The sequence below is a fragment of the Mercenaria mercenaria genome, chromosome 2 (assembly GCF_021730395.1).
Source record: "Mercenaria mercenaria strain notata chromosome 2, MADL_Memer_1, whole genome shotgun sequence".
Taxonomy (NCBI): Eukaryota; Metazoa; Mollusca; class Bivalvia; order Venerida; family Veneridae; genus Mercenaria; species Mercenaria mercenaria.
Window position 1 is genome coordinate 13,087,084 of NC_069362.1, and position 25,266 is coordinate 13,112,349.

Genomic DNA, 25,266 nt, shown 5'->3' on the forward strand with positions numbered 1-25,266 from the left:
TATTATCTTTTTTTTTTTTTTCAAGGAGTTGAATAAGCTCTATGTGGAAAGGCACAACTGTAATACCCTTTTACCATAATGTCAGATTTTCCTGCTGACACATACTACTTGAGAAAACTTCTTTCTTTCGCTGTTTCAGTCCAAAGTGTAATACCAAAATTATGCACTGACTTTACATTTTGTTTTTCACTCTGATGGCATCAAACATGTGTTACATGTATCACAATATTGCATATACATCATTGACAGATATCAGATCATTAGGTAAATTGTTGCAGTTGAGATAACTAGTCATCTTGCAGCAGGGAACTTTTTACTGTATGACGATGAATCATTCACTTGTTTTAACCCTTAGCCTGCTAAATTTCTATAATGGACTGGTCCATCATTCAATTTCGGCAATATCATTTATTATTCGAAGGGGTGTTTACTGAAAATTTACTGACTGAATAGCGAACAGTGCAGACCATGATCAGACTGCACGGATGTGCAGGCTGATCTTGGTCTGCACTGGTCGCAAAGGCAGAATTATTGCCGCCAGCAGGCAAAGGGTTAAAGATGACTAGCCATCAATTCGTTGTAGAACTATTTCTTAAAAGAGACAAGGAAAAATGCACGTAAAAATTTAATGGCAAGAAACTCCGGTTTTAACGGAAAATGTTTCATGCATATATTTTCAGATTTTAGATCAACGTATGTACAAGACATTAATGTGTGCAAGGCAAAGTGATGTAATAAAGTTATGTAACAAGTATACGTAAGATTCTAGTACGAAATGTTAAGCTGCTGTGTAGAGAGAAAAAACATTGCATTGCTGACATTGGAATGCCTGAGAGACAGATGATACATCCTTGAAAACGGCAGTAAAACATGCATTGTTTACAATACCTTTAAGACACGAGTGCACACTCTGTTACTGTAGAATGTTCTGTATGCTAAATTGTGTTGATGTGTTTTTCGTTTTCTACGTTTTTAAAGAAATATCTGTCAAATAACATATGAAACATAAAGTATATAATTGTTGCCTAAAACTGTTATTATAAGTCATTAATTTGATGGCTATTACAAGATAATACCGTGGCAGGCAGCAAAAGGGGAGAAGTCATCGTCCCGCGTCACCTATTACTGGGTGTATTTTATTCAAACTTAACCCTTATCATGCTGGACACGGCTGATTCTGTCTTTTAAGATCAGTGCAGATCATGATCAGCTTGCACATCCGTACAGTCTGATCATGATCTGCACTGTTCGCCATTCAGTCAATATTGTTTTGGTATGCACCCCTTTTAACAGTTAATGGTACTGTTCAAATTGAAAGATGGACAAGTTCATTATATAAATTTAGCAGGTTTATAGCAGTTCCACATTATTACCCGCATCATGTGACACAAAGTTCATAACTCTGGCTCCAATATTTCCTACACTATGCCCCTATTTGCTCAGAAGTTCAGGTAACAGTTTTGATGCACTTTCACTCTGTCCTTGAATTACTAAATGAATTTGAAAAGAAACTTAAAATAGTTGTTCTTTTCATCGTCCGTATCGTAGGACAGAAGGGCCATAATACCGAAATAATATGAAATATGATCCATTGTACTTAGGATTTCGAGTTAAAGAATTTATGCATTTTCTTCTCTTTATTGCTGTTATTACAAAACAAATTTGATTCAAACTTCTCATCACCGGCTAAATCATCAAACACAAAGTCTGGCACCAGAATATTATGACTTATGCCCCCTTTTACCTAAGATTTTAGGTTAAAATGTGGATACACTTTCACTGGATTTCATTTATAACTTAATGGTTGAAATACTTGTTCCACTTTATTACACGCATCACATATGACCCAAGGCCCATAGCTCTGGCAGAAAGTTTCATGATTTTCCCCCTTTTGTACTTGATTTTATTTATCGTTTGATAAAGGTCACTGTCATTTCGATTTCTTTCCCATATTTTTTTCTTTGGTTACCCCACCCACACATCCTCCCCACAACCACATTTGCACAAACCTCTGTATATTACTAGCACATTTTTTTTTCAATTAGAAACTTTACACGTGAAATGTTTAGTTTCCCCAATAGTGTTGCATGAGTATTAATCACTCCAGTGATAGCTCTAGGTTCTACAGGTATGCCCTATTTCACTATCCTATACAGGAATAGCCGAGCATGTTGTATAGTTTTTTTTTTCCGTTCTTCATGCATTGTGTTAACCTCTGTAACGCACATATTCCTGCCTAATTACGCACACACTGAATAAAGGAATGGTTTACACATTCAAGAACACCAAATAAAATTAATTTAATCATTCCAAGTAAACTTCTCTTCACACCAAAAATTTCGAAAACAACATTTTATCAAATTTTGAATCGAAACCATGATCCTCAGGTAGTAAAGGATCAAACTAAGAAAAGGAGTACTCACACTTTCACGTTTCGTCCAGAAACCACCTATGGTGGCTGATTTGTGCCATTTCGTTTTTTCGTTCTGTCGCAGCGAAACGACAAACATCGTTATGACGCCCCCACCCTAACGTCGCCCCGCCAAAGGTCGCCCCACTAAACGTCGCCTCGCCGAATGTCACCCCGACAAATGTCGCCCCGCCGAATGTCGCCCCGCTGAACGTCGCCGTCTCTTCGCGTTCCGGAATGACATGCTAGTATTAATCAAGTTTGAGATAAAAGCAATAAGTTTTAGTATATATGATAGATGTTTTAGTCCCTAATGGTGTTACATTGACCTTGGCGTTTGAATCCACTAACCTCTAAATCAAAAGAGGTCATTTTCCTGTACATCAGCAATGTGCATGCTGAGTTCAATGTGTTCTCAAAATACTGAACTGTATGACCATGACCTTTGAATAAAAACCAAAAGTCAATAGGGATCTACAGTTACAGTGTTTTCGTACTAACGGTCAATTAACCTTTAGTTTCTCTCAATAAGGGATCATTCACTGGCCACAATCAATATGCCTGACCGGTTTGAGGATTATATGTGAAGCCGTTCTGAATAAACTGTGTGAAAACGACCTTTGTACACGTTTACCTAGTACGTTTTGATGTCGGATAACACACGTTCTACTGTAACAGCTACTGTGACTTCGACTTTTAACCCATGGGCCTCAAAATTAGCCTTATACGCTGATAGGCTTGAAGAGGTTATTAGCACGACTTGACCTATATTTGCCTGAGAGCGCAGCCCGAGTGCCATTATAGGCTTAGCAGTGTTCGTAAAAACGTAATGCACATTATTGCCGTTGCTTGAGTTGTGTATTGTGTACCTGAATACAATAGCGACTTCTCGAACACGACCCGATTTGTTAAAAAATAATATAATCCTAAACAATGATATATCATTAAATAAAATCATTGTTTGGAATTCGAGGAATAAATACGCATCTAAGTGACAATGACTTTTTTTCAAGGCGTAATAAATGTAACACGCAAACAGTGTATTGCTGCCTAATAACACACAATTTTCTGTCCTCTTTATTTACAGGAAAACAAATCTGGTCGTGTTAGGGGGAGGAGAGTGGGGATTAAGCGCCGTTTTCAGCAGTACTTCAGTTATGTTACGGCGGGCAGTTGACCTAACCAGTCTTGCTGGATTCTGTACCAGTACTGACCCAAACTGCCAACTTCTCTTATTTATGAATTAAAGGTGGAAGACGAAATGACTTCAGGCACAATTGTCCCGGAGAACATACCCAACCCCGTGATGCGTCGATCTGCTTACCCTTGCATGCTCGTAAGAGGCGACTAAAAGGATCTGACTTTTGGTTTTGCTGAATCGCTGCGATTCCGGCAGGTTTAAAAGTTTTGTTTCCATACCGCAGATTTTTATTTCGATGTAAATGAGACATGTATCCAAAATGATTAATCCTGTTTGGCGTAATATAACCTTTACTTGGTCGGTACACCTGAGCAAAAATATCGTTCTGTTGCCTGTCGAACTCCGGAACAATTGCGTATATTCGTTATTTTTACTCGAAGATTTCACAATAGTAGCATTTATCCATATTTTATGGTGGCAATTTCGAAAATGCTTTTTGCAAGAAAGCAAGTAACAAACATATCTTCTTACCAAGCTATTTGAATATCGATAAAAGCTACTGTTGTGAAATCTCTAAGGTAAATGACGACCACGCACATCACGTGACATGCTAAAATTGGAAGTCTGGTGACTGATTTCTGCAAGGACACGAAAGGATGAATATCTGCAGATATATCGTGCCCTTGTATGCTATGGGCGAAGAAACGATGACATTTAAGGACGGCAAAATACTGGGTTGTCTTGTCTTCGTGTGCTTGTTGCGGAGACTCGAAGACACGATAGGTATAGAACGGCGGCACGACGATTACTATCCAACGATAAGACATTTTGTCAAAATAATATTTCGTGTTTTCGCCCATAATATCTAGTTGTTTCGCTTTCAGTGTTTCGTGTCGTCGCTCCGGCAGGCGAGGACATACAGACACGGCAAATCAACAGTTTATCGTCTTCTCCTGACCTCGTTTCTTCATGCCGTAGATCCAAACACATGAAATGGCAGAAACCAGTCACCATACGTATCAGAATATGGATCGTTATTGCATCGTTGTGGCGCTCGCACCAACGCGAGACAACGAAACATTTTATTTCGTCTTTACTCCCTATATTTAACTGAAACGCTGATGAATCAGCTCGGGTCTGTTTTAACTGTCAGCCAATAGAAACTTTTTCTGCAAATAAATCAGAAATGCAAACCACTTCTTACGAGTCCAATCAACACTAAAACTGTATAATGAAAAATGAACACAATATCAAATTTAAACATCAGTTTATTTCTCAAAGATAATTGCATTTAAATGATATGGAAATAATAAATGGGTGTATTTACAAGTAACAATAAAAACTCATTTTTTCCGTCATGCCAGCCTGGAACAATTCTTCACATAATACCATATAAACCTTCAAGGCCACTGGGACTTAACTCTAGCATTTGTCAGACACGATATTCAGACATGAATTATGAATCGTTGTAATGAAATGCAGCATCAACTAATCTTATTTATTGCAACTATATAAGGAAGTTATTATTATGAATCAGTGCTGTTAAAAAGGGCACGACAAGGAAACATTAAGGAAAATATTTATTTCTGATTTTACAGTGCTGTCGTTATTCTAACCGAGCTCACAAAAAACTCAAGAGGTTAAAGAAATACATTCAGATTTTAGTTTAACTAACTTAAATTTCCAAACTAAGCTCATGTTTCAATTTTAGTGAGTATACTGAAGAATTCCATACAAGCATTAACCGTTTTTACAGACAAGCTAAAATGCAGTCAGCGGTAGATCACAGATCTGTCTAAAACTGGTCATAATTTATGACAGTATACAAAAAAACATACAAGAAAATATCGTGCTTAAGTTTGATAATCAGATAGTTAATTTTACTTAATTTAACAAATCCTATTTATTAGGTGCCAAAAATAACAGATTCAATTCAATAAATATAATGAAAAATATTATTTTACCTAAAAGCACGTATTTTTTCTATATAAACTGTGTTTCAGTTTCTCTTTAAAGATTAAGTGTCGAGGTAAAAGTGTAACATTGTAGCGTTATGTATCAAGCACTGTAGCGTGTAACTATTCCTTGCCAAAATGTGCATTTAATTTGATAAGAGGCATGCAGCAACTCAAATAATAAAAATAACCTAATTTAACATATTATACTCTATTTTTTTTTTTCTCTTCTTTTTTGTAAATATTTGACTACGGGGAAAGTAAGTTATTTATCGTGCACAGAACTGATCGTACCACATTAACGAAAACTTTTCTTAGTGTAAAAGTATCAATGGTCTTAGTAGCAGTTACCATGATTATGTTTAGTAATAGAATTTCTCAAACGTAGAAATGGGCATGCAGTTTTTCGTCCTGTTGCTAAAGTTTAGTATAAAAATAGTAAGAAATAATAAGTTTTCCGAAGGCTTTCAAACATGTTATCAAGGAAAATAGGGAATATCGTTAAATAATTATCAAAGATGACAATTCTTAATATTTGATTTAAGTTCTTATCATGCATAAACTGGTGAGCAGCGAGTAAAGATGGTTCTGCATGAAAATTATATGTAAGTATTTAACCAAAAAGATGGTACAAAAAATGTCGCTCTGGAAAGCTATCGTCCTCAGCCAAAGTCCAATATGTCCATACATGAACGAAAATAGCATTGGCATATTTTTTAACTCTTGGAGCATGTAGATTATCCCATCATCAAAGTATAAAACTCTGTAAACAAAAGAACAGTGTTTAGGACATTAGTTTTGCAATACTAAAACATCTGCTTGTTAGTAGAAATTGTATTAAAGTTTGCGAGCGCAGTGTGCTTTTGATAAACTGTAGTGCTGCTAAGAAGCGCAGGCATATTTCTAGCGACAGTGCAGGTTAAGCGAGCCGGGTGTTAGATGTTAGATGTCAGTTTCAGGGTTATTGACAGGCTATTTTATGATAACTTCCTGTAACAATAACAACACAGACAAATATGGCGGGCGGAAGTATGATATGAGGTCAAAATGTCAGTTCAGAGGCGATTCACGATCTCAAAATTGTCCTTTTTTAAGATCTGCAGACAACCTTCAGTTCAGTAACACTCGATGATCGTGGAAATGGCATTAATATTTATTGTAGCTATATTTAACCTGGGTGTCCATCGCGCATGCTCATTCTGAAGACATCAAGCTTTTGAATTCTGCAAGGAAAAATACAAATTTATGCATTCAGTTATATTTCGACTCAGTCAACCATATTCCAAATTGTCATAATACAGACAGCTACGAAAGTTAATCCTCATCTAAAAAATTTACGGAAGATTTCGCAAGAAAATCACTTATACAAATCTTTAAGAGACATTTCAAATCTTGTTTTGAAAAAAAATCTTTAAACTGTTATAATTTTATAGTAGGCTAAGTCTCATCAATTATATATATATATTGCTAAATTTAGTTCTAAAAACCTACATTTAAATAGAAAACAAGAGATCACAGAGTGATCTTGGCGCCCACCATTGAGCCATTTTTGATTGTTCCAAATTTCAAGACTAGCTCAAGGACAAAATCAAGGTAAAATTTCATTTCAGTACACATCACTGTGCATGTGGTCCATGCATGCGGTCCAAATTTGATAGCTGTAGCTTGAGAAATGTGAAAGTAGGTCACAAGATCAACTTCAAGGTCAAAGTTCATTTCGGTATACAAAACTATGCATGTGGTTCAAATTTGGAGGCTGCAGCTTGAGAAATGTGAAAGTAGGTACTAGATAAAAATCAATGTCAAATTTCGATTCAGAGCACAAAAATATGCATGTGGTCCAAATTTGAAGCCTGTAGCTTGAGAAATGTGAAAGTAGGTCAGTAGGTCAATCTCAAGATCAAAGTTCATTTCGGTACACAAAACTATGTATGTGGTCCAATTGAGAAATGTGAAAGTAGGTCACTAGCTCAAAATCAAGGTCAAATTTCATTTCAGAACACAAAACTATGCATGTGGTCCAAATTTGAAGGCTGTAGCTTCAAAAATGTGAAAGTAGGTCACTAGGTGAATGTCAAGGTCAAAGTACATTTCGGTACACTAAACTATGCATGTGGTCCAAATTCGAAGGCTGTAGATTGAGAAATGTGAAAGTAGGTCACTAGGTCAATGTCAAGGTCAAAGTTTTTTTCGGTACACAAAACTATACATGTGGTTCAAATTTGAAGGCTGTAGCTTGAGAAATGTGAAAGTAGGTCACTAGGTCAAAATAAAGGTCAAATTTCATTTTGGAACACATAACTATGCATGTGGTCCAAATTTGAAGGCTGTAGCTTGAGAAATGTGAAAGTAGGTCACTAGGTCAAAATCAAGGTCAAATTTCATTTCGGAACACAAAACTATGCATGCGGTCCAAATTTGAAGCCTGTACCTTCAAAAATGTGAAAGTAGGTCACCAGGTCAATATCAAGGTCAAAGTTTTTCTCGGTACATAAAACTATGCATGTGGTCCAAATTTGAAGGCTGTAGCTTGAGAAATGTGAAAGTAGGTCACTAGGTCAAAATCAAGGTCAAATTTCATGTTGGAACACAAAACTATGCATGTGGTCCAAATTTGAAGCCTGTACCTTAAAAAATGTGACAGTAGGCCACTAGGTCAATGTCAAGGTCAAAGCTTTTTCCAGAGCACAAAACTATGCATGTGATCCAAATTTGAAGGCTGTAGCTACAGAAATGTGAAAGTAGGTCACCAGGTCAAAATCAAGGTCAACTCATGTCTATGTTCATCTTGCCACTCAAAACTATACATGTGGTCCAAATTTGAATGTTGTAGGTTACTGACAAGAAGATTTTAAAAGCTTTTCCCTATATAAGTCTATATGAACCATGTGACCCCCGGGACGGGGCCATATTTGACCCTAGGGGGTTAATTTGAACAAACTTGGTAGAGAACCACGAGATGGTGCTACATAACAACTATCAAAGCCCTAGGCTGTGTGGTTTGGACAAGAAGATTGTCAAAGTTTTTCCCTATATAAGTCTATGTAAACCATGTGACCCCCAGGGCGGGGCCATATTTCACCCTAGGGGGATAATTTGAACAATCTTAGTAGAAGACCATTAGATGGTGTCACATGCAAAATATCAAAGCCCTAGGCCCTGTGGTTTTGGACAAATGGTTTTTCAAAGTTTTTCCCTATGTAAGTCTATAGAAACCATGTGACCCCGGGGCGGGGCAATGTTTGATCCCAGGGAAATAATTTGAATTATCTTGGTAGAGGACCACTAGATGATGCTTCATACCAAATATCAAAGCCCTAGGCCCTGTGGTTTTGGACAAGCAGATTTTTAAAATTTTTCTCTATATAAATTTATGTAAATTATAAAAATAAACAAAGGGCCATAACTCACTCAAAAATTGTAGAACCAGTCTGATTTTCAAGGGGACACAACTAGGGTAGCAATACATCATTCTGACAAAGTTTGGTCAACATCCCCCCAGTAGTTTCTGAGGAGATGCGATAACGAGAAATTGTTAACGAACGGACGGAATGACGGACGGACGGACCACGGACGCAGAGTGATTTGAATAGCTCACCATCTGATGATGGTGGGCTAAAAATAAATATTTCTGAAGTTTCAATAGTGCTTTTCTGTAAATTTTGAATAATATTCAGTGAAACGATAGTTTTTTTTAATGCATACAGTTAAATTACGTCACAAATGACGTCGTACACCCGATTTGCAGTGGAAAATATTGAAATCAAGATTATGTAGTAACTTGACGGAGAATAGCAAATATTAAGTAATAATATTATACATCTCAGTTGAAAAGAAATTCTGCATGATTCAAGACCTAAAAAATAATCATATATTTTCAAAAGCAGAATGAATCTATAACATTGACGTCATTTCTGTTATTGAGTCATATATGGTCGCTTTAAACAGTGGTACGTACTTGTAGATCTATTACTGAAACCAGCTTTTTAACATAGAGGTAAGAAACAGTGAATCGTGGAGTAGAAGTTACGCAGGAGTTAAACAAGAGGATTGTTCCACAGCATTGAATATGACAAAAACAAAAGGAAAATAAATAAACCATATTACAGCTTGTAGCAGACTACATTAATATATACAAGATATGTAATGCCATACATTTACAACAGTGTTATCAGCGTTATCTATGTACACCGATATGAATATACTGTTCAGAGCTCTATACTGCGGCTACAACAACTTCAGAAACAAATGAGCCGCACAATGAGAAAACCAACATAGTGCATTTGCAACCAGCATAAATCCAGACCAGCCTGCGCATCCGCGCAGTCTGGTCAGGATCCATACTGTTCGCTTTCAAAGCCTATTGCAATTAGAGAAACCGTTAGCGAACAGCATGAATCCTGACCGGACTGCGTGGATGCGCAGGCTGGTCAAGATCCATGCTGGTCGCAAATGCACTATGTTCGTTTTCTCATGGTGCGATTCAAATAGATTATATCAATCAACTACGCTGTTCTCTATTAATTTTATAGAATGCTTATTCATTAGCATGCTAATTTGTTATAAAAATATATTATATCTACACTTAAAACTATTTTATTCATCAAACAATACTCAGGGCTTCCGGAAACATTGTTTCACCTGTGACAGTTTGAAGATATGACGCATTCTTTCCGATCAAATCAAATCTAAACGAATAAAATTTACGCCTACAACCATCAGATTAACAAAAGAGGCATTGACTGACTCGACAAAAAGAAAACATGACTATTTCCCTTGAGTTTTTTTTATGTCAACAGGTAAAACACTGCACGCCTGTACGTTGGAACGATAAATCACAGACATAAGTAAAATCTGAGATTTGAAATTACAGAAAAAAACTAATATTTACTTTGTAGAATATAACTAAACTTGAAATGTTTACTACGACAGCTGGTATTGCGAAGCGGAAGAAGAAACAACATTGAAAAATAGTTTATATGAGCCGCGCCATGAGAAAACCAACATAGTGGCTTAGCGACCAGCAAGGATCCAGACCAGCCTGTGCATCCGCGCAGTCTGGTCAGGATCCATGCTGTTCGCTAACGGTTTCTCTAACTGCAATAGGCTTTGAAAGCGAACAGCATGGATCCTGACCAGACTGCGCGGATGCGCAGGCTGGTCTGGATCCATGCTAGTCGCAAACCCACTATGTTGGTTTTCCCATGGCGCGGCTCATATGATCTTTATATTTTTTGACATTTACAATGTGACTATTACCTTCATAATCTACTGTGCCACTCCCGTCAGTATCTGTTTCAGCTATCATGTCTTCTATTTCTTCTTCTGTAATATCATCACCTGATCATAGAGTAACAATATGTGAAGATCAAACCGAACTTTAATCATATCAAAGTAGAAATATAAAGAGAGATGGGAAGTAGAAGATCAGAAAACATATGAGAGTGGACGTATAAGCACAGAAAGTACAACAAAGGGTATGTATAAGAATTAAAAATATAGAAGAGCGGAAGTATATATGGTCAGAAAACATCCAAGCAGAATTCAAAAAGAATATAAGAATATACTAGTATTAAGAATATAGCATATATTAAGCATATCAAGATGAAGTTTAAGCTCTTAAACATGTCAGAGTGAAAATATAAGTACGCACAATCAGTAAGAAAGAAAGTGTAAATATTCAAAAATATCGAACCGGTGGTATAAACAAGGAAAACATATTGCAACAAGTAACTTGGTATCAGAATATGTATTAACATCCAAATACGGCTACAGGTAAAAACTCAGACACATGTAAACACTATCATAGAAAAAGGATTAACATGTAAACAATGAATCGGAAAACGTATGCAAGAGCATGTATAAACTTGTCGAAAGAAAACAATCGCAATGCGTTTGGATGAGGATAAACATGTCATTGAAGAATTACAAGCACATAAATAAACACACAGAATGAACAGAACTGATGTCACAAAGAATGTGTAATCATGTAAAGACGAGAACAGAACAAAATTTCACAAATGACACAACGGAAGTGTAATCATGTAAAGACGAGTACTAAAAACATTTTAGAAAGGAAGTGTATTCATGTAAAGATGGGAACAGAACAATCAGGAATAAAGTCTTACAATGCAAAGTTGAGAACTAAACAAATATCAGATAAGAAATGTAATCTTGTAAAGATGCGAAAAAAAAATTGTTACCATGTAAAGTTGACAACTTATGAAATGTAATCTTGCGAAGATGAGAACAGAACAGATGTCAGAAAGAAATGTTTACCATGTAAAGGTGACAACTTGTGAAATGTAATTATGTGAAGATGAGAACAGAACAAATGTCAGGAGGGACTTAACAAGTCAGGCATGAAGAGTAATCGTGTATGGCAACCAAACAAACGTTAGAAAGGAATTAAACTCATGTACAGGTGAGAACATATACATGTCAGAAATGCAAACATGTAAAGAAGCGAACAGGAAAAAAGTCACATCGGAAGTTTAAAGAGCCATAATGCTTTAAATCTTTATCTTAAAAACAGATTAAACAGTTTTCCAAATAGATGTTATGCATACTTACATAGTAAGAAAAGCAGTACTTTTAATACTGCACATAAACAGTTAAATTTAGAGCCATAAAGGGCGGTAATAAAATATAATCAATAAAACATTCTCAGAGAATATTCAGCAATATTCACAGAGAATATTCAGCAATATTCAAACCTTCGACAAATGTTAAAGAAAACATTTATAGGAAATAGGATTTAAGAAGAAATTAATGTATTTAATGTTCAGAACGGAAAATGTGGCAGCAACATTTTATACAAAGGCATTATGAGCCTTTAAGCACTCATACAAGAGAAAAGAACAAGTGTGAAACATGAAGAGAAAGACTTGAAAAGGACAAGTGTGAAACATGAAGAGCAAGACTTGAAAAGGACAAGTGTGAAACATGAAGAGCAAGACTTGAAAAGGACAAATGTGAAAGAGGAAGAGCAAGACTTGAAAAGGACAAGTGTGAAAGAGGAAGAGAAAATTTATGAACGCAAAATAACAAATTTAAAACAAGAGCTGTCACTAATGGTGACAAATGCCCCCGCAGCGCCTTTACCTTTGACCTGGTGACCATGACCTTTGACCTGGTGACCCCAAAGTCAGGAGGGGTCGTGTACTCAATAAGTACTATCAGCATGTGAAGTTTGAAGGTCCTGGGTGCAGTAGTTCGCGAGTAAAGTGCCTTCATGCAAAAAGTTAACGTTGTGACGAACTAACGAACGAACTAACGAACGGACGGACAATTGAAAACTAATATGCCTCCCTTCGGGGGCATAAAAAAAGAGTTAAAAGTTATAAACTTCCAAGAAATAGACAAGGACAAATGTGAAAAGGAAGAGTAAACTTTTATAAAGTTTAAGAGAAAAGAAAAAATGTGTAAAAATAGAAGAACGAGAAAAGGGTAAGTGTGAAAAAGGAAGAGCAAGAATCTATAGTTGAGAAATTGACAAGTGTGAAAAAGGGACGAAAAACAATTTAACAAGAAAAGGTCCGATATTAGAAACGAATAGAAATCACAGTTAATGAAAGAGAAATAAATGGAATCATTAATACATATTCGAACAGGTAAGAACTACATACATAAAATATAGAGCAAAAGAAGAAGAGCAAGTATGATTTATATCGAAAAGTATAAACTTGCAGACTGATGAGAATATCAGATATGATGTTTTTAAAACATTTAACGGCTAGTTTAGAGAAGATGTAATCAAGGGAGTACATTAAAAAGCAATTGATGTTTTAGAAATGGTGTGCTAATTACTGAAAATGAAAATGTAGCTTTTTTGTCTGTTAAAACATAAAACGGACCATGTCTTAATTATGTTTAGATAACTAAAATTTGCCGTAGTATGGGCAAAAGCTTTACATCGCAGGGTATTTAATGGTATCTCTACAAAAATTGATGCAAGTTTATGTACTTTTTTGTCCATACAAATACCATACAAATGATACTTGAAGTTGTATTTATTACTTTTTTTTTCCTTTCCTCTCAACAGGCTTCTTCTAGTATTTCATAGTGTTTTTTTTTTTATATAGTAACATATTGCATATAAAACATCTGATGGCTAGTTTAACTCGAAAACCCAAAGGCTGGGATGGACAACATTCTCAAAAATAATGTTAAAAGAGAAAGAACTGAATTAAATTCCTGTATGAAATGTATCCACAGACTGGTACCTAAACACACAACCCACCTAAACTTTTTAAAATCCACCGTAAGTCGGAAACGGGAATGACTCCTTTCTTTTGACTGTCCAATACACGGAAAGCTTCTTTTAATTCTTTTTCTTCTTCATCTTCCTTCAATTTACGTTCGAACAGAATTTTGAATTTATCCCAGGTGATCATACCAACAGCTGAAATGGGAAACATCGGTTCTTAACAGATGGATGGTAGAAGAATACTGTTAATATGAAACCTTTGAAAAAGGATAGTATATTATACAACAGGGTGAATACTATCTTTTTTTTTTCTTCAGTAAGGTAAAGGTACACGAGATGAATACTTATAGGCTGTTAGATTTGTTGTACTGAGAAATATGCATGGGTTCTGCAGCGGAAATAATGCGCGACTTTAGGAGAAAGAATGAGTGCATATTTCGCGATGCAAATCTAATAATCTGTTTATTACATACGCATCTGAATTTAAAATTATTATAAAAATGATTCAATTTTGTTTAATAAGTCGAGTGGAATTAAAAAAATATCGTCGTTAAAGAACTTTCGAACGCGACTGCATACATGAAACTGACGTCACGCATGACGTTACACACCCGATATGAAATTTGAACGTCAATATGGAAAAATATTGACGTTTCAGGTTCCATTAAAACTTAACAAAGTTTTCAAATGAGTATGTAATAGTCTCCTTTATTACATACTAATCTAAAATCTCCGTTAAGTTTCATTATGAATCATTATTTTTCCAAATTGACGTTCAAATTACATTTTGTACATATCGAGTGTGTGACGTCATTTGTGACGTCAGTTTCATGTATGCCGTCACGTTTAAAAGTTCTTTAACGACGATATTTTCAATTTCACCCAGGCTTGATAACAACTTTGAATCATTTGATAATTTTAAATGTAGATGCGTATGTTATAAAAATATTATTAGATCTGCATCTAGAAATATGCACTCGTTCTTTCGCGGAATAATATTGCGCTCCTAAAGTCGCGCAATATTTCTGCTGCAGTACTCGTGCATATTTCTCGATACAAATCTAATCAAAGGCCTGAAGGGCCTGAGTCGGCTAATGATTGATGTACTGACAGTATATAGTCTACCAGTTTCAGTTTGTTTTTAGTTTTTTTTCCCAACTAAAGAGAGATTTTGTTACAATAAATGAAATGAACATTCGGTCGATGCCTAGTAAAACTTTGATTGACATTATACAAGTATTTAAACCCAATATATTTCTCTAAAATTGAAGAGTGGTTCGCAGAAATAAAAATGTTGAAAGTACAAACTACAATTTGACAGCTGACACTAAGATACTGCCCATGACAATATATATTTTTCCAGTAAACATTTGCCTCCGGCATTACCAAAAGAGGCAATTATCGGCTGGTATATATTCGCACTTGATAAAATTTGAATATGACAATTTATATATTAAAATTTTACAGCGCGGATTGCCACATACACATGAGGAAGAATTGACCTCATGACCGATATTGCAGAAAATCGATATCAGGGGAGAAACAGTATTTGGTATTGGTAACAGGTAGACGTATTGCGATGTCGATAATTGCCTCCTCGGGATAATTTAACAAGTTTAAACTTTCAAGAAATAACAAGGACAATAAAAGGAAGAGTAACTTTTATAATTAAGATAAAATAAAAATGTTAAAAATAGAAGTACAGAAGGTAAGTGTAAAACATGAAAGCAAGATCTTAATTGAAATTGACAATGTAAAACGAAGAAACATTTTACAAGAAAAGTCCGATTTAAAACGAATTGAAATCACAGTTTAAATGAATATTAAATAAATGGAATATTAATCATATTGTACAGTAAAACACATACATAATATAGAGCAAAAGAAAAAGCAAGTATATTTATATCGAAAAGTATAAACTTCATACTGATTGAGAATATAGAATATGATTATTTTAAAATATTTACGCTATTAAGAAATGAACAAGGTACATTAAAAAGCAATGAGTTTTAGAACATGTGGCTATACTGAAAATGAAAAATGTAGCTTTTGCTGTAAATAACATAAAACGGACAGTCTTATATATTTAAGATAACTAAAATTGCCGTATATGGGCAAAAGCTTTACATCGCGGGTTTTAATGTACTCTACAAAAATTGATGCAAGTTATGTACTTTTTTTGTCCAACAAAACCTAGATACTGCAGTTATTATACTTTTTTTCCTTTCCCTCAACGCTTCCTCTATATTCATATTTTTTTTTATATATAACAATTCAATATAAACATCTGATGGCATAAACTCGAAAACCCAAAGCTGGAGATGACAACATTCTCAAAAATAACTGTTAAAAGAGAAAGAACGTAATTAAAATCCTGTATGCAATTATCCAGACTTGCGCCAACACCACCCCTAAACTTTTATTTTAATCTCACCGTTATCGAAACGGTAATTGCTCCTTTCTATTGACTGGTCCAATACAAGGAATATGCTATCTTTTACATTTTTTCTTCTTCCATACTTCATTCAATTTACAGTTCAACAAATTGTTTATCAGTGATCAACAATTACTTGAAATGGAACATGGTTCATAACAATGATGTAAAGTAAGTAATACCTAATTTATGATAACCTTGAAAAGATGAAAAGTACAATTATACGAACAGGAAATATATCATTTATTGTTACATGTAAGTAACAATGTACAAGTCTGTTAATTTGTATATGCAGAATATCATGTTACTGCACAAAAATTCGGACCTTAGGAAAAGAATGATGCATATTCCGGAATGCAAATCTAAATAATCACTTATTTATACAGCGCACTGAATTTAAAATTATATAAAAATGATTCAATTTGTAAAATCATGAATAAAAAATCGTCGTAATGAACTTTTCGAACGCAACTGGCATACTATGAAACTGGCGTCAGCAATGACGTATACCACTCGAATGAATTTAACGTCAATATGGAAAAATTGACGTTTCAGTTCATTGAAACTGTATAAAGTTTCAAATGAGATTAATAGCCCTTTATACATACAAATAAAAATCTCCGTTAAGTTTTCTTAGAATCAATATTTTTCCAATATTGACGTTCAAATTACATTTTGTACATATCATGTGTGACGTCATTTGTGATACACATTTCATGTATCCGTCACGTTTAAAATTACTTTAACACGATAAATTTCAATTTCACCCAGGCTTGATAACAACATTGAATCATCGTGATAATTTAAATGTGATGCGTATGATATAAAAAATATTAGATCTGCATCTAAGTAATATCACTTCGAATTTCGCGAATAATATTCGCTCCTAAAGTCGCGCAATAATTTCTGCTGCATACTCGCAAATTCGATACAATATCAATTCAAAAGCCTGAAGCTATCGCTAATGATTGATGTACTGACAGTATTAGCTACCTAAGCTTTCATTTGTTTTAGTTTTTTCCAACTAAAGAAATTTTGTTACAATAAATGAATATGAACATTCGGTCGAATGCCATATGGAAAACTTGATGGAATAACAATATTTAAACCAATATATTTCATCAAATTGAATGGTCGCAGAAATAAAAATTAAGTAAAACTAATTTACACTGACACTAAATACTGGCCCATGAACAAATTATAATTTTCAGTAATCATTTTGCCTACGGCATTGCCAAAAAGTCAATTATCGCTGGTATATAATCGACATGTGTACATTTATATATGACATTTATATATTAAAATTGTACAGCCGATTGTGCCAGAATACTTGTATAACGGATGGACGAAAGAACTGATATTTTACAGATATTATAATGGGCCTGGCGATAGCCTTGTCATATGTTAGGTATTGTTCAATCATATTATAAGTGATTCAATTTAAAGTATACTTACTTTTGCGTTTAGAGATACATGTATGTAAATGTTGCTGAGTGTCAATATATAGTGTAACCGATATTAAATAAATGCAGTTCTTTTTAGTTAAAACTATCATTATTCTATTTCAGACCTGTTAACCCCTTAAAAATCATGTCTGTAATCCCGAAGTCCATGCACTTTCAATTATCCATTTTGATTCATGTAGACAGACAGGCCCAGACTGGGCAGAAAAATGTTTGAGCCATTTTTACGTGGTGGTAGCAGGGTGGGTGTGGGGAGGGGTGTTTCTTTCCGCTTTAAATTGCAGTCAGATTTTGAAATGGGCATTGCGGCAGGTGGTAAAAGGGCAAATGTATCAAACTGTAAAGTGGCAATATGGGGGAAGGGTATGGGAGGATACCCCCTCCTGGAAGTAGGGTTAAGGGTATCACCACAGGAAATTTTGAATATGTAGACCCTTGATACAGCCTTTGGTGCGATTTTAACTGAAAATCTTATGTTTCAATTTCTAAATATTACCTAGATTCTTTCTAGTATTACAATATCCAAAGTATGACTGTCACTTCATCTTTTTACTTTCAGATCATGCCTCAGGACTAGAATATGAGTCTGATATAGATTATATGTAGGTGTTATAAAAATAAATTCTAGAATCATTTCTGTTACAATAATATCTATCATGTCTGTTACTTGAATGTTAAAATTTCATAACATAGCTCGATATTTACCCAAAATATTTTATATCCGGATACGATTACACTTTTCTCCAGTTTCAACAATATGTTTTACAAATTGCGATGATACGAAAACATTTAGCAGAAATTGGCAGTATCTGACATTGAAGTTTACGGTTAAATTACCTCTTATTTAAATCTTTTCATAAAAAAGTTGTTTCGTTTCGTCAAAGCAGCCAAAGATAGACGATCTACTTTCGATTTCAAAAACTAAAAGAAAATACAATTTAATGTTTCGCCGATTTGTTTATTTCTCGAAAAATAAGAAATAAAATCATTTTTAATATCAGTAGTAATTAAACAAACCAGTAAGAGCTTCTTCTTCCGATAATTTATCCGTTTACTGACTGCAAAATTCAACCCACGCAAAGTCGTAGAAGCCTTGTTATAAACAGGTCACGCGTGTTCAGAATGTAGTTAGGATTCATCCGCGAAGTCTCGCGGAAGAATAAACGTACTGCACATATCTTATTCGGGTCATTTAAAACGAAGCTGTCATAATTTAATTTCATCGATGTATTAAACTCTTTGATAAGAGACATTCCAATGCTTTCAGAGGTACCCACTCAATAAAATACTAGCAGTATGTTCTGGAACTATATTTTGTCTTTCGCTGGATGTTACGCAAGCTTGGTAAGCCTGCGCAATTCATAAAATGCACAGCGCAATAAATTTGTTATTTGCGCAATGATTTTAAAGATTATTTTTTGAAACGGACAGGGTAACAAATGGATAATTTGGCTAATAAGTTAATATGCAGTTTTTATTTGAATTTGTGAACATCATATTTGCTATTTTGTGACAAAAGGGCATAAAATTCGTCAACATAATCATATGCGCAAATGTATTACCAAATCCCGCAGAATCGTTATGCGTGTTTATGCTTAATGAGTTACCACGGAAGAAAATACGTGGCTTTATTCGAGTATTGCACAATTACAAGTCATAAATATGACAGATTACATCGTATATTGGTCATAGCAAATAGGATTGACATAAATGAACTTCATTCGATCAATGAACTCTTTGAAATTAGAGACAATCTAATGGAACTACATCACTTCGCTGTGTTGTGAGGCCATTTAAGAATGAGAAATCGGGCAATAGCAAGGACTCGTCAAACGCTTGAAAGCGTTTAGCCGACTCAATAACCTATAATTATTAGTGTTCATGAACTTTTAAGCGTTATATTTATTCATGAACTACAGCGGCCAAGCTAAGTTCGACCTGAAGCAATATAACAGTGAGTTCGAAATAGGCCTACAATGACATTGTACTGTGGTTGCCTTGTGGTTTTCTTTTGCCACTTAAACGAAATACTGACCTAAAATTTAGAATTTCGTTGGGCTTGAAATGTATTTTAACTTATAACAAGTTTATCAATATTAGCGTTTTACCGTCTTCGTCCATTTCATCAGCCCAATCTTTGAGTTTTTCATCATCTATATGTAGTGCCATCGCCTTGAATAACTGATCGAGATCCTTCGTGGCAACTTCTTCGGTTCCCTTCTTAACGTACAGATGGAATGTTGACTTCGCATCTGAAACATTTTTTTGCAAGTTTTTTTTATTCAAGATGGCATAACTATTTAAAAGTTAAGAAAAGTTCCAATGTATTTGTTACAAGAGATGGAACCTTTGTTAATTCATGCTGTTCTAACTGATCAAGTCATTTATTTTTATTTTGTTGGGTTTAACGTCACTGACACAATTATAGGTCATATGGCAACTTTCCAGGAAGACCCCAGGTGCCCCTCCGTGCATTATTTTATCACGAGCGGGCAACTGGGTAAAACCATCGACCTTCCGTAAACCAGCTGGATGGCTTCCTCACATGAAGAATTCTACACCCCGAATGAGACTCGCACCCACATCGGTGAGGGGCAAGTGATTTGAAGTCAACGACCTTAACCACTCGGCCACAGATGCCCCCTTGATCAACTCAAGAAAATAGACATTCTAAGTAACTATTGCTTGAATGATAATTATTGTGACACGTTTAAGACTGCGCAAAAAAAAAAAAACAAAAAAAAAAAAACGTTTTGCTTAAATAAACTTTGTCTGCCAAAGTCAGTAAAGACACCGTTACACCCATCGGTCGCCATTTTCGCACATATGCATGCAAATCAGTAAACTATTTCATATACCCTACAACGTTGTTTTCATCCGCTAAGTTCGAACAAATTATGTCACACGGACGAGTATATGTGCAGAGTACTAACTCGTCAATATGCATCAATGGACCCGTAATAGTGTACTACCTTTTTGAAGAGTATCCGATTCCTACCATAAACCTACTTTGACTAATTTTTCAGGAGGGCGTAGGTTCAAGCCCCACTCGGACCAAACTTTTTTTCTTTATATTTCTTTTTTTCTAGTAAGTTAAACTGTTTTTACAAGACTTATTATTGATTTAATGTACAAAAACCGAATTTTTTCATCTGATAAGTCATTTCTTGCTGTTTAAAGTGAATTTTACCTCTAATACAGAAGAATGCAGGGTTAGACATCTTTGAAAATACTGAGTTACATGAGGTAAAAGTTCTTTATTTTTCCTTTATTATTTAGTTTACATATTGTGGAAGAAATGTAGGTAGGTTTTACTTCAGCCCCATGGTTATTTTTGAATGTAGAGAGGAAAATTTAGAACAATCTCACAGGACTCGGCCATAATTTTTCAGTGTTGGAGCTAAATTTCTGTCCGATTAAATCCTTTTACTTGAGGCTCCCCGGGAAAAAATGTTATCGACAGTTATATTTTGTGTTTTATAATTGTTAACCAATACTTCGAGGTTTCTTTTATCAAAATTATTGGTATAATGAATTCTCTGCGATCGTTTTTGTACAGTTCTTATCACTTTAAAATTTATCTCTATTTGAGCTTGAGGAAGTATCACAAATTATACACAATTTTGAAAAAACGACACGGTAAAAGTTGTTTAAAAATTTCAACACAGAGCGAAACAATTTTTAATGTATCAAGTTAATGCAATTTTTTAAACATTACTATTCGGGTCCACTACCTTACACTGTTAATGAGACTAAAATCCATAGCAAACATTACCGTCTGTCAGATTCAAGGTCATAGGAATTGTGGTGGTCTTATAGGTTCTGTCATATGCCATTTCAGCCTTTTGACGTACTAATATATTAATAGGTGTTTTTTTTTTATTTTCTCACGAAAAACTGGATATTATATAATCCATGGTTTAGTAATACTTTGAAAATAAACGTTATCGTTAATACACACCTGATGTGTTGTTGAATTACTAACTATCTGATGTTCCGTAAATAACTCGAGTTACTATTTTTAAAATGTGCTGAGATTTACGCCAGAAATTTGTTACTATCTCCTAGGGAACCAAACATTCGCGCTTCTAATCTAGTTTTTTTTCTGTTCATTTCTTAGTGCTTATACCTCTAGAGCAATCTGTTCACCAATATTTGTGAAAAACAAATCAACCCGACAGACTTGTATGTCTAGTATGATTTTCAATTCATTTATTATTTTTCTCTGTAAAACGGGTATGTTTGGGTGTGTGCGTGCGTACGTATGTATAATGTTCCGTTTATATTTACAGTTATAAGTGAAATATTATCCCAGATGTTGTGATATCAGTTAAAGACACTGTTACGTAGCATTCCATGCCCCAAAATAATTGCTTGTGAGCATCTTGTTCGCTCGGATGTGTCAACTTTAATGTAAGTGAATGTACATCGTGAATAAGAGTATTTTGTTTGAGCGAACACGTTACAAAATATTGAAATAAAAGATGAAATTAAATAAAGGCAAAAAATCGACTTTTATACGTTTTAAAATTATTACTTGCATAAACTTAACGTATGTTTTGGAATATATACGGTATTAAATCATCCAATTAGTATTCTTCAATTTTCTGACCAAAAGGATAATTGAGCTAAGGACTGATCGTGCGTGAAAAATAAATCGTCTGCCATTTTTAGTAACATTACAATAAAAGTCTCCTGTTTAATAAAACGCAACATCTGAAGATATTTCTCTATACTTAATTATAAATATTTCTCTTGGGCGGGGTGGGGGGGGGGGTGATGGCCGCTGACCTTGAATAACTTGCCCCTTACAACTTAAAACTTAAAGCTTGAGTGTAGAATTCGTTCACATAAAGAAGCCATCTACTTGGCTTACGGAAGGTTGGTGCTGCCCGTTTTTAAACTTATACCCGGACGGACAGCTGGGATCCTGGAGTCTTCCTCCAACATCAAAATATGGACAGTCGCCAAATGACCTAATAAACGTTGTGCTGGTATGATTTAAAATCGGACGACCTATTACACTGACTACAACAATGCACGCATGGATTTCTAATAAGATAACTGTATGCGATAGAAACTAACTTTGAAGGTGGCCAATCACATTTTAACCCCTTGACTTTTTTGTTCAGTTTTATTATAATCTGTTAGAGATTTATTTAAGGAACAAAAGGACCCATTTCCCAGAGTTAGATCCCTATTAAAAATTTATGTTTTATAAATTTTTACGAAATTTTGTTATTAGATTTTGTACTCTCCTTTAGAACGAAAGTATCTAAAAAGTGGACTATTGCTTTTGATTCCAATATATTTTTTAATTTTATATTCATTTGAAAAATATTGGGATATTTCAACAATCTGAGCCAAAAGGCAAGTTTTAAAACAGGGTGTAGCTTCGGAATTCATATATAACAAATCTATCCTGGTTGCGCAACCAAGAGAGGTAAAGGGAGGTAATAATATTTTTACGAACTTGCATTTTTAATGAATTTCGGCTAAATATGTACATTTAAATGTAATACAATAGTTCTTATAAAAAAGTTATATTCGTATGCATTCTTAGGCAAATTATGTTTATTAAATTCAAACATAAGCTAAAATAACTATGTCTTGGTTGGGCAACCAAGATTTTAAAAATATCTCCAGTGAAATTCTAACATCTATTAAGCAGTCAGTGAACACAAGTATGCATAAATGATTCGACCATCAGACTACGATAAACCACCTTTAATTGAACCGGTAGCGTTGTCCGTGTCAGTAAGCGTATATGGCCAAGTAATACAAAATATCCAGGCCCAAAAATAACATATTTTATACTAAAAGTATGTAGCTTATTTACTTAAATCAGTTTGCTTCGAACTTGTCTGCTCAGATTCGTATTTTTTTTCTGTTTTACCATGTAAAAATATATGTTTGTAGAAAATGAGTTACATGTAGTTTCTTTTAAACTTTTGCTATAGGAAAATATTCTTATAAACTGTTTTTGTTATCCGTGTACTGTTCATAGTACATCTCTGCCATTTCTAACATCTTCAGACTATTCTCAGAAAGTAAACATGGTGCTTAATCTAAAGCAATTACGTACAAAAATCATAAATATATCATAGTAGAGGTTGCTATGGTAACGCACGAGAGGTTATGCGTGCCAGGTACATCGTGTTTTGCAGTTATCCTGGAATAATGTTCTATACCATTCTCCTTTCTGAAAATGTTTATAGATATAATATCTAGATTTCTATCTTATTCGAACTACAGAAGACATGTACCGGAGGTGTTTGGTAACGAAATATTGAAAATTATAAAAACTTCAATCAGGCAGGTGGCCGCCATATTAGGAATGCCGAATTCTTCGGTACTGCCTACAATATAATCAGAGAGGTCCAAAATGGGTTTGTAAGTACTTTAACCAAACTATTTCAAACCGATTTGTCCAAAATACAGGTCAATATCAATATTTCTTATGTTTCTTATGTGTGGAACAATGTTCTGAGAATTTTGCCTGCATCGAATGAGTAAACAAGCAATCTACGTCTAAGATAATACACAGCAGACGATATGCACCAGAATCTCCTGTCGAGAAAGAACAGATGTTAGTAATCATGCGCAACTTATACAGCCTCATTACACACTCTTTCATATAATTGCTTATGAATGTTCAGGTATACAAAACCTAAATATAAACAAGATTTTTATGTTCGTGGAAAACGATCACTTTCATCCTTAATATTTTGACGGCCATGTTCATGTAGTTTTCTTCGTCCCCCCCCCCCCCCCCCCCCCGAAAATAAAGTACTGGCTTATTCTGTCAGTACGTCTAGAATATCTTTTATAAATATAATATAAATAAAAGAATCTTCCGTAGAATTAAACTGTGATTGAAACAAGTTCCCACATCTTCAACGATCTTGATTAAGTGTCAGAGGGTGTGCCATAATTTTCTGACTGAACATTCTTATCTTTCAAAAATCCACAAAAATATATATAGGAATGAATGAGTCATTCTTAAAGATTGGGTTTATCCAAAATCTGATCATGTCGTATGTAGGGAAGCACTCGTTTTGTAGAAAGAAAACACTCTAATAGAATCCAATTAAGCATCCCTTAGTAATACAATGTCGGTTAAAAAATAATGAAACTAAGACAAATTAATCTAAATGAATAATATTAGTTATCAAAAACCTCTCACCTGTAAATTGTTTCTCGGTAACTTTGAAATCCGTCTGCAAAACAGAAGTTCTTCTATTAGACATTGTAAAAGTTCAAGTAGATCGACAACGTTAGAACAAACTCACTTAAAATCTTCTCCAGAATCGCATATCAATCAACAACAAGTTTATCAGAAATTCACACAAAAAGCTATTAATGAGAAAAACTTTTCATCCCATTGTAAAGTAAAAACATTTTTGATATATTTGATGGGAATGTTACGTCTGAAGCCAGAATATGAAAATTCGGCCAGCCGTCAATCACAAAATTCTTCAAATAACCGAATAAATGCGATAGGGTTTGATCTATATTATAAAACTTACCATTTTTCAGTTTTGTTAAATATTTCCACTTTTCCTCTTAGTCCCCCGTAATTTCTTTCACCCGGAATTTCACTACTACGCACGCGCGAACTATTCTAAGACAAGCGTTTCTGTGCCAAGACGAT

At 34.6% G+C, this 25,266-nt stretch overlaps 1 protein-coding gene across 2 annotated transcripts; it reads right to left on the minus strand.

Annotated features, from left to right (window-relative positions):
• Nucleotides 1-4,801: 4,801 nt before the first annotated feature.
• On the minus strand, nucleotides 4,802-25,266 carry LOC123563228 (troponin C-like). Of its 2 annotated transcripts, none has more exons than XM_045355914.2 (6): nucleotides 25,142-25,266; nucleotides 24,799-24,832; nucleotides 19,721-19,864; nucleotides 13,749-13,910; nucleotides 10,766-10,846; nucleotides 4,802-6,269 (listed from the first exon to the last, which is right to left on the minus strand). In XM_045355914.2, exons 1-6 carry the CDS (start codon nucleotides 25,142-25,144, stop codon nucleotides 6,244-6,246), a joined length of 450 nt encoding a protein of 149 aa, XP_045211849.1. In that variant the 5' UTR covers nucleotides 25,145-25,266; the 3' UTR covers nucleotides 4,802-6,243. The 2 variants fall into 2 exon arrangements, with proteins under 2 accessions (XP_045211849.1, XP_045211848.1); XM_045355913.2 differs by having other exon boundaries at nucleotides 4,802-6,729.

Bases quoted from the DNA above. Each gene is read 5' to 3' on its own strand.
- LOC123563228 (XM_045355913.2), bottom strand. The intron at 19,865-24,798 runs GTGAGAGGTTTT...AAAATGTTTCAG, and splicing joins TACCGAGAAACAATTTACAG to ATGCGAAGTCAACATTCCAT. The intron at 13,911-19,720 runs GTAAAACGCTAA...TTCCCATTTCAG, and splicing joins TGATGAAATGGACGAAGACG to CTGTTGGTATGATCACCTGG.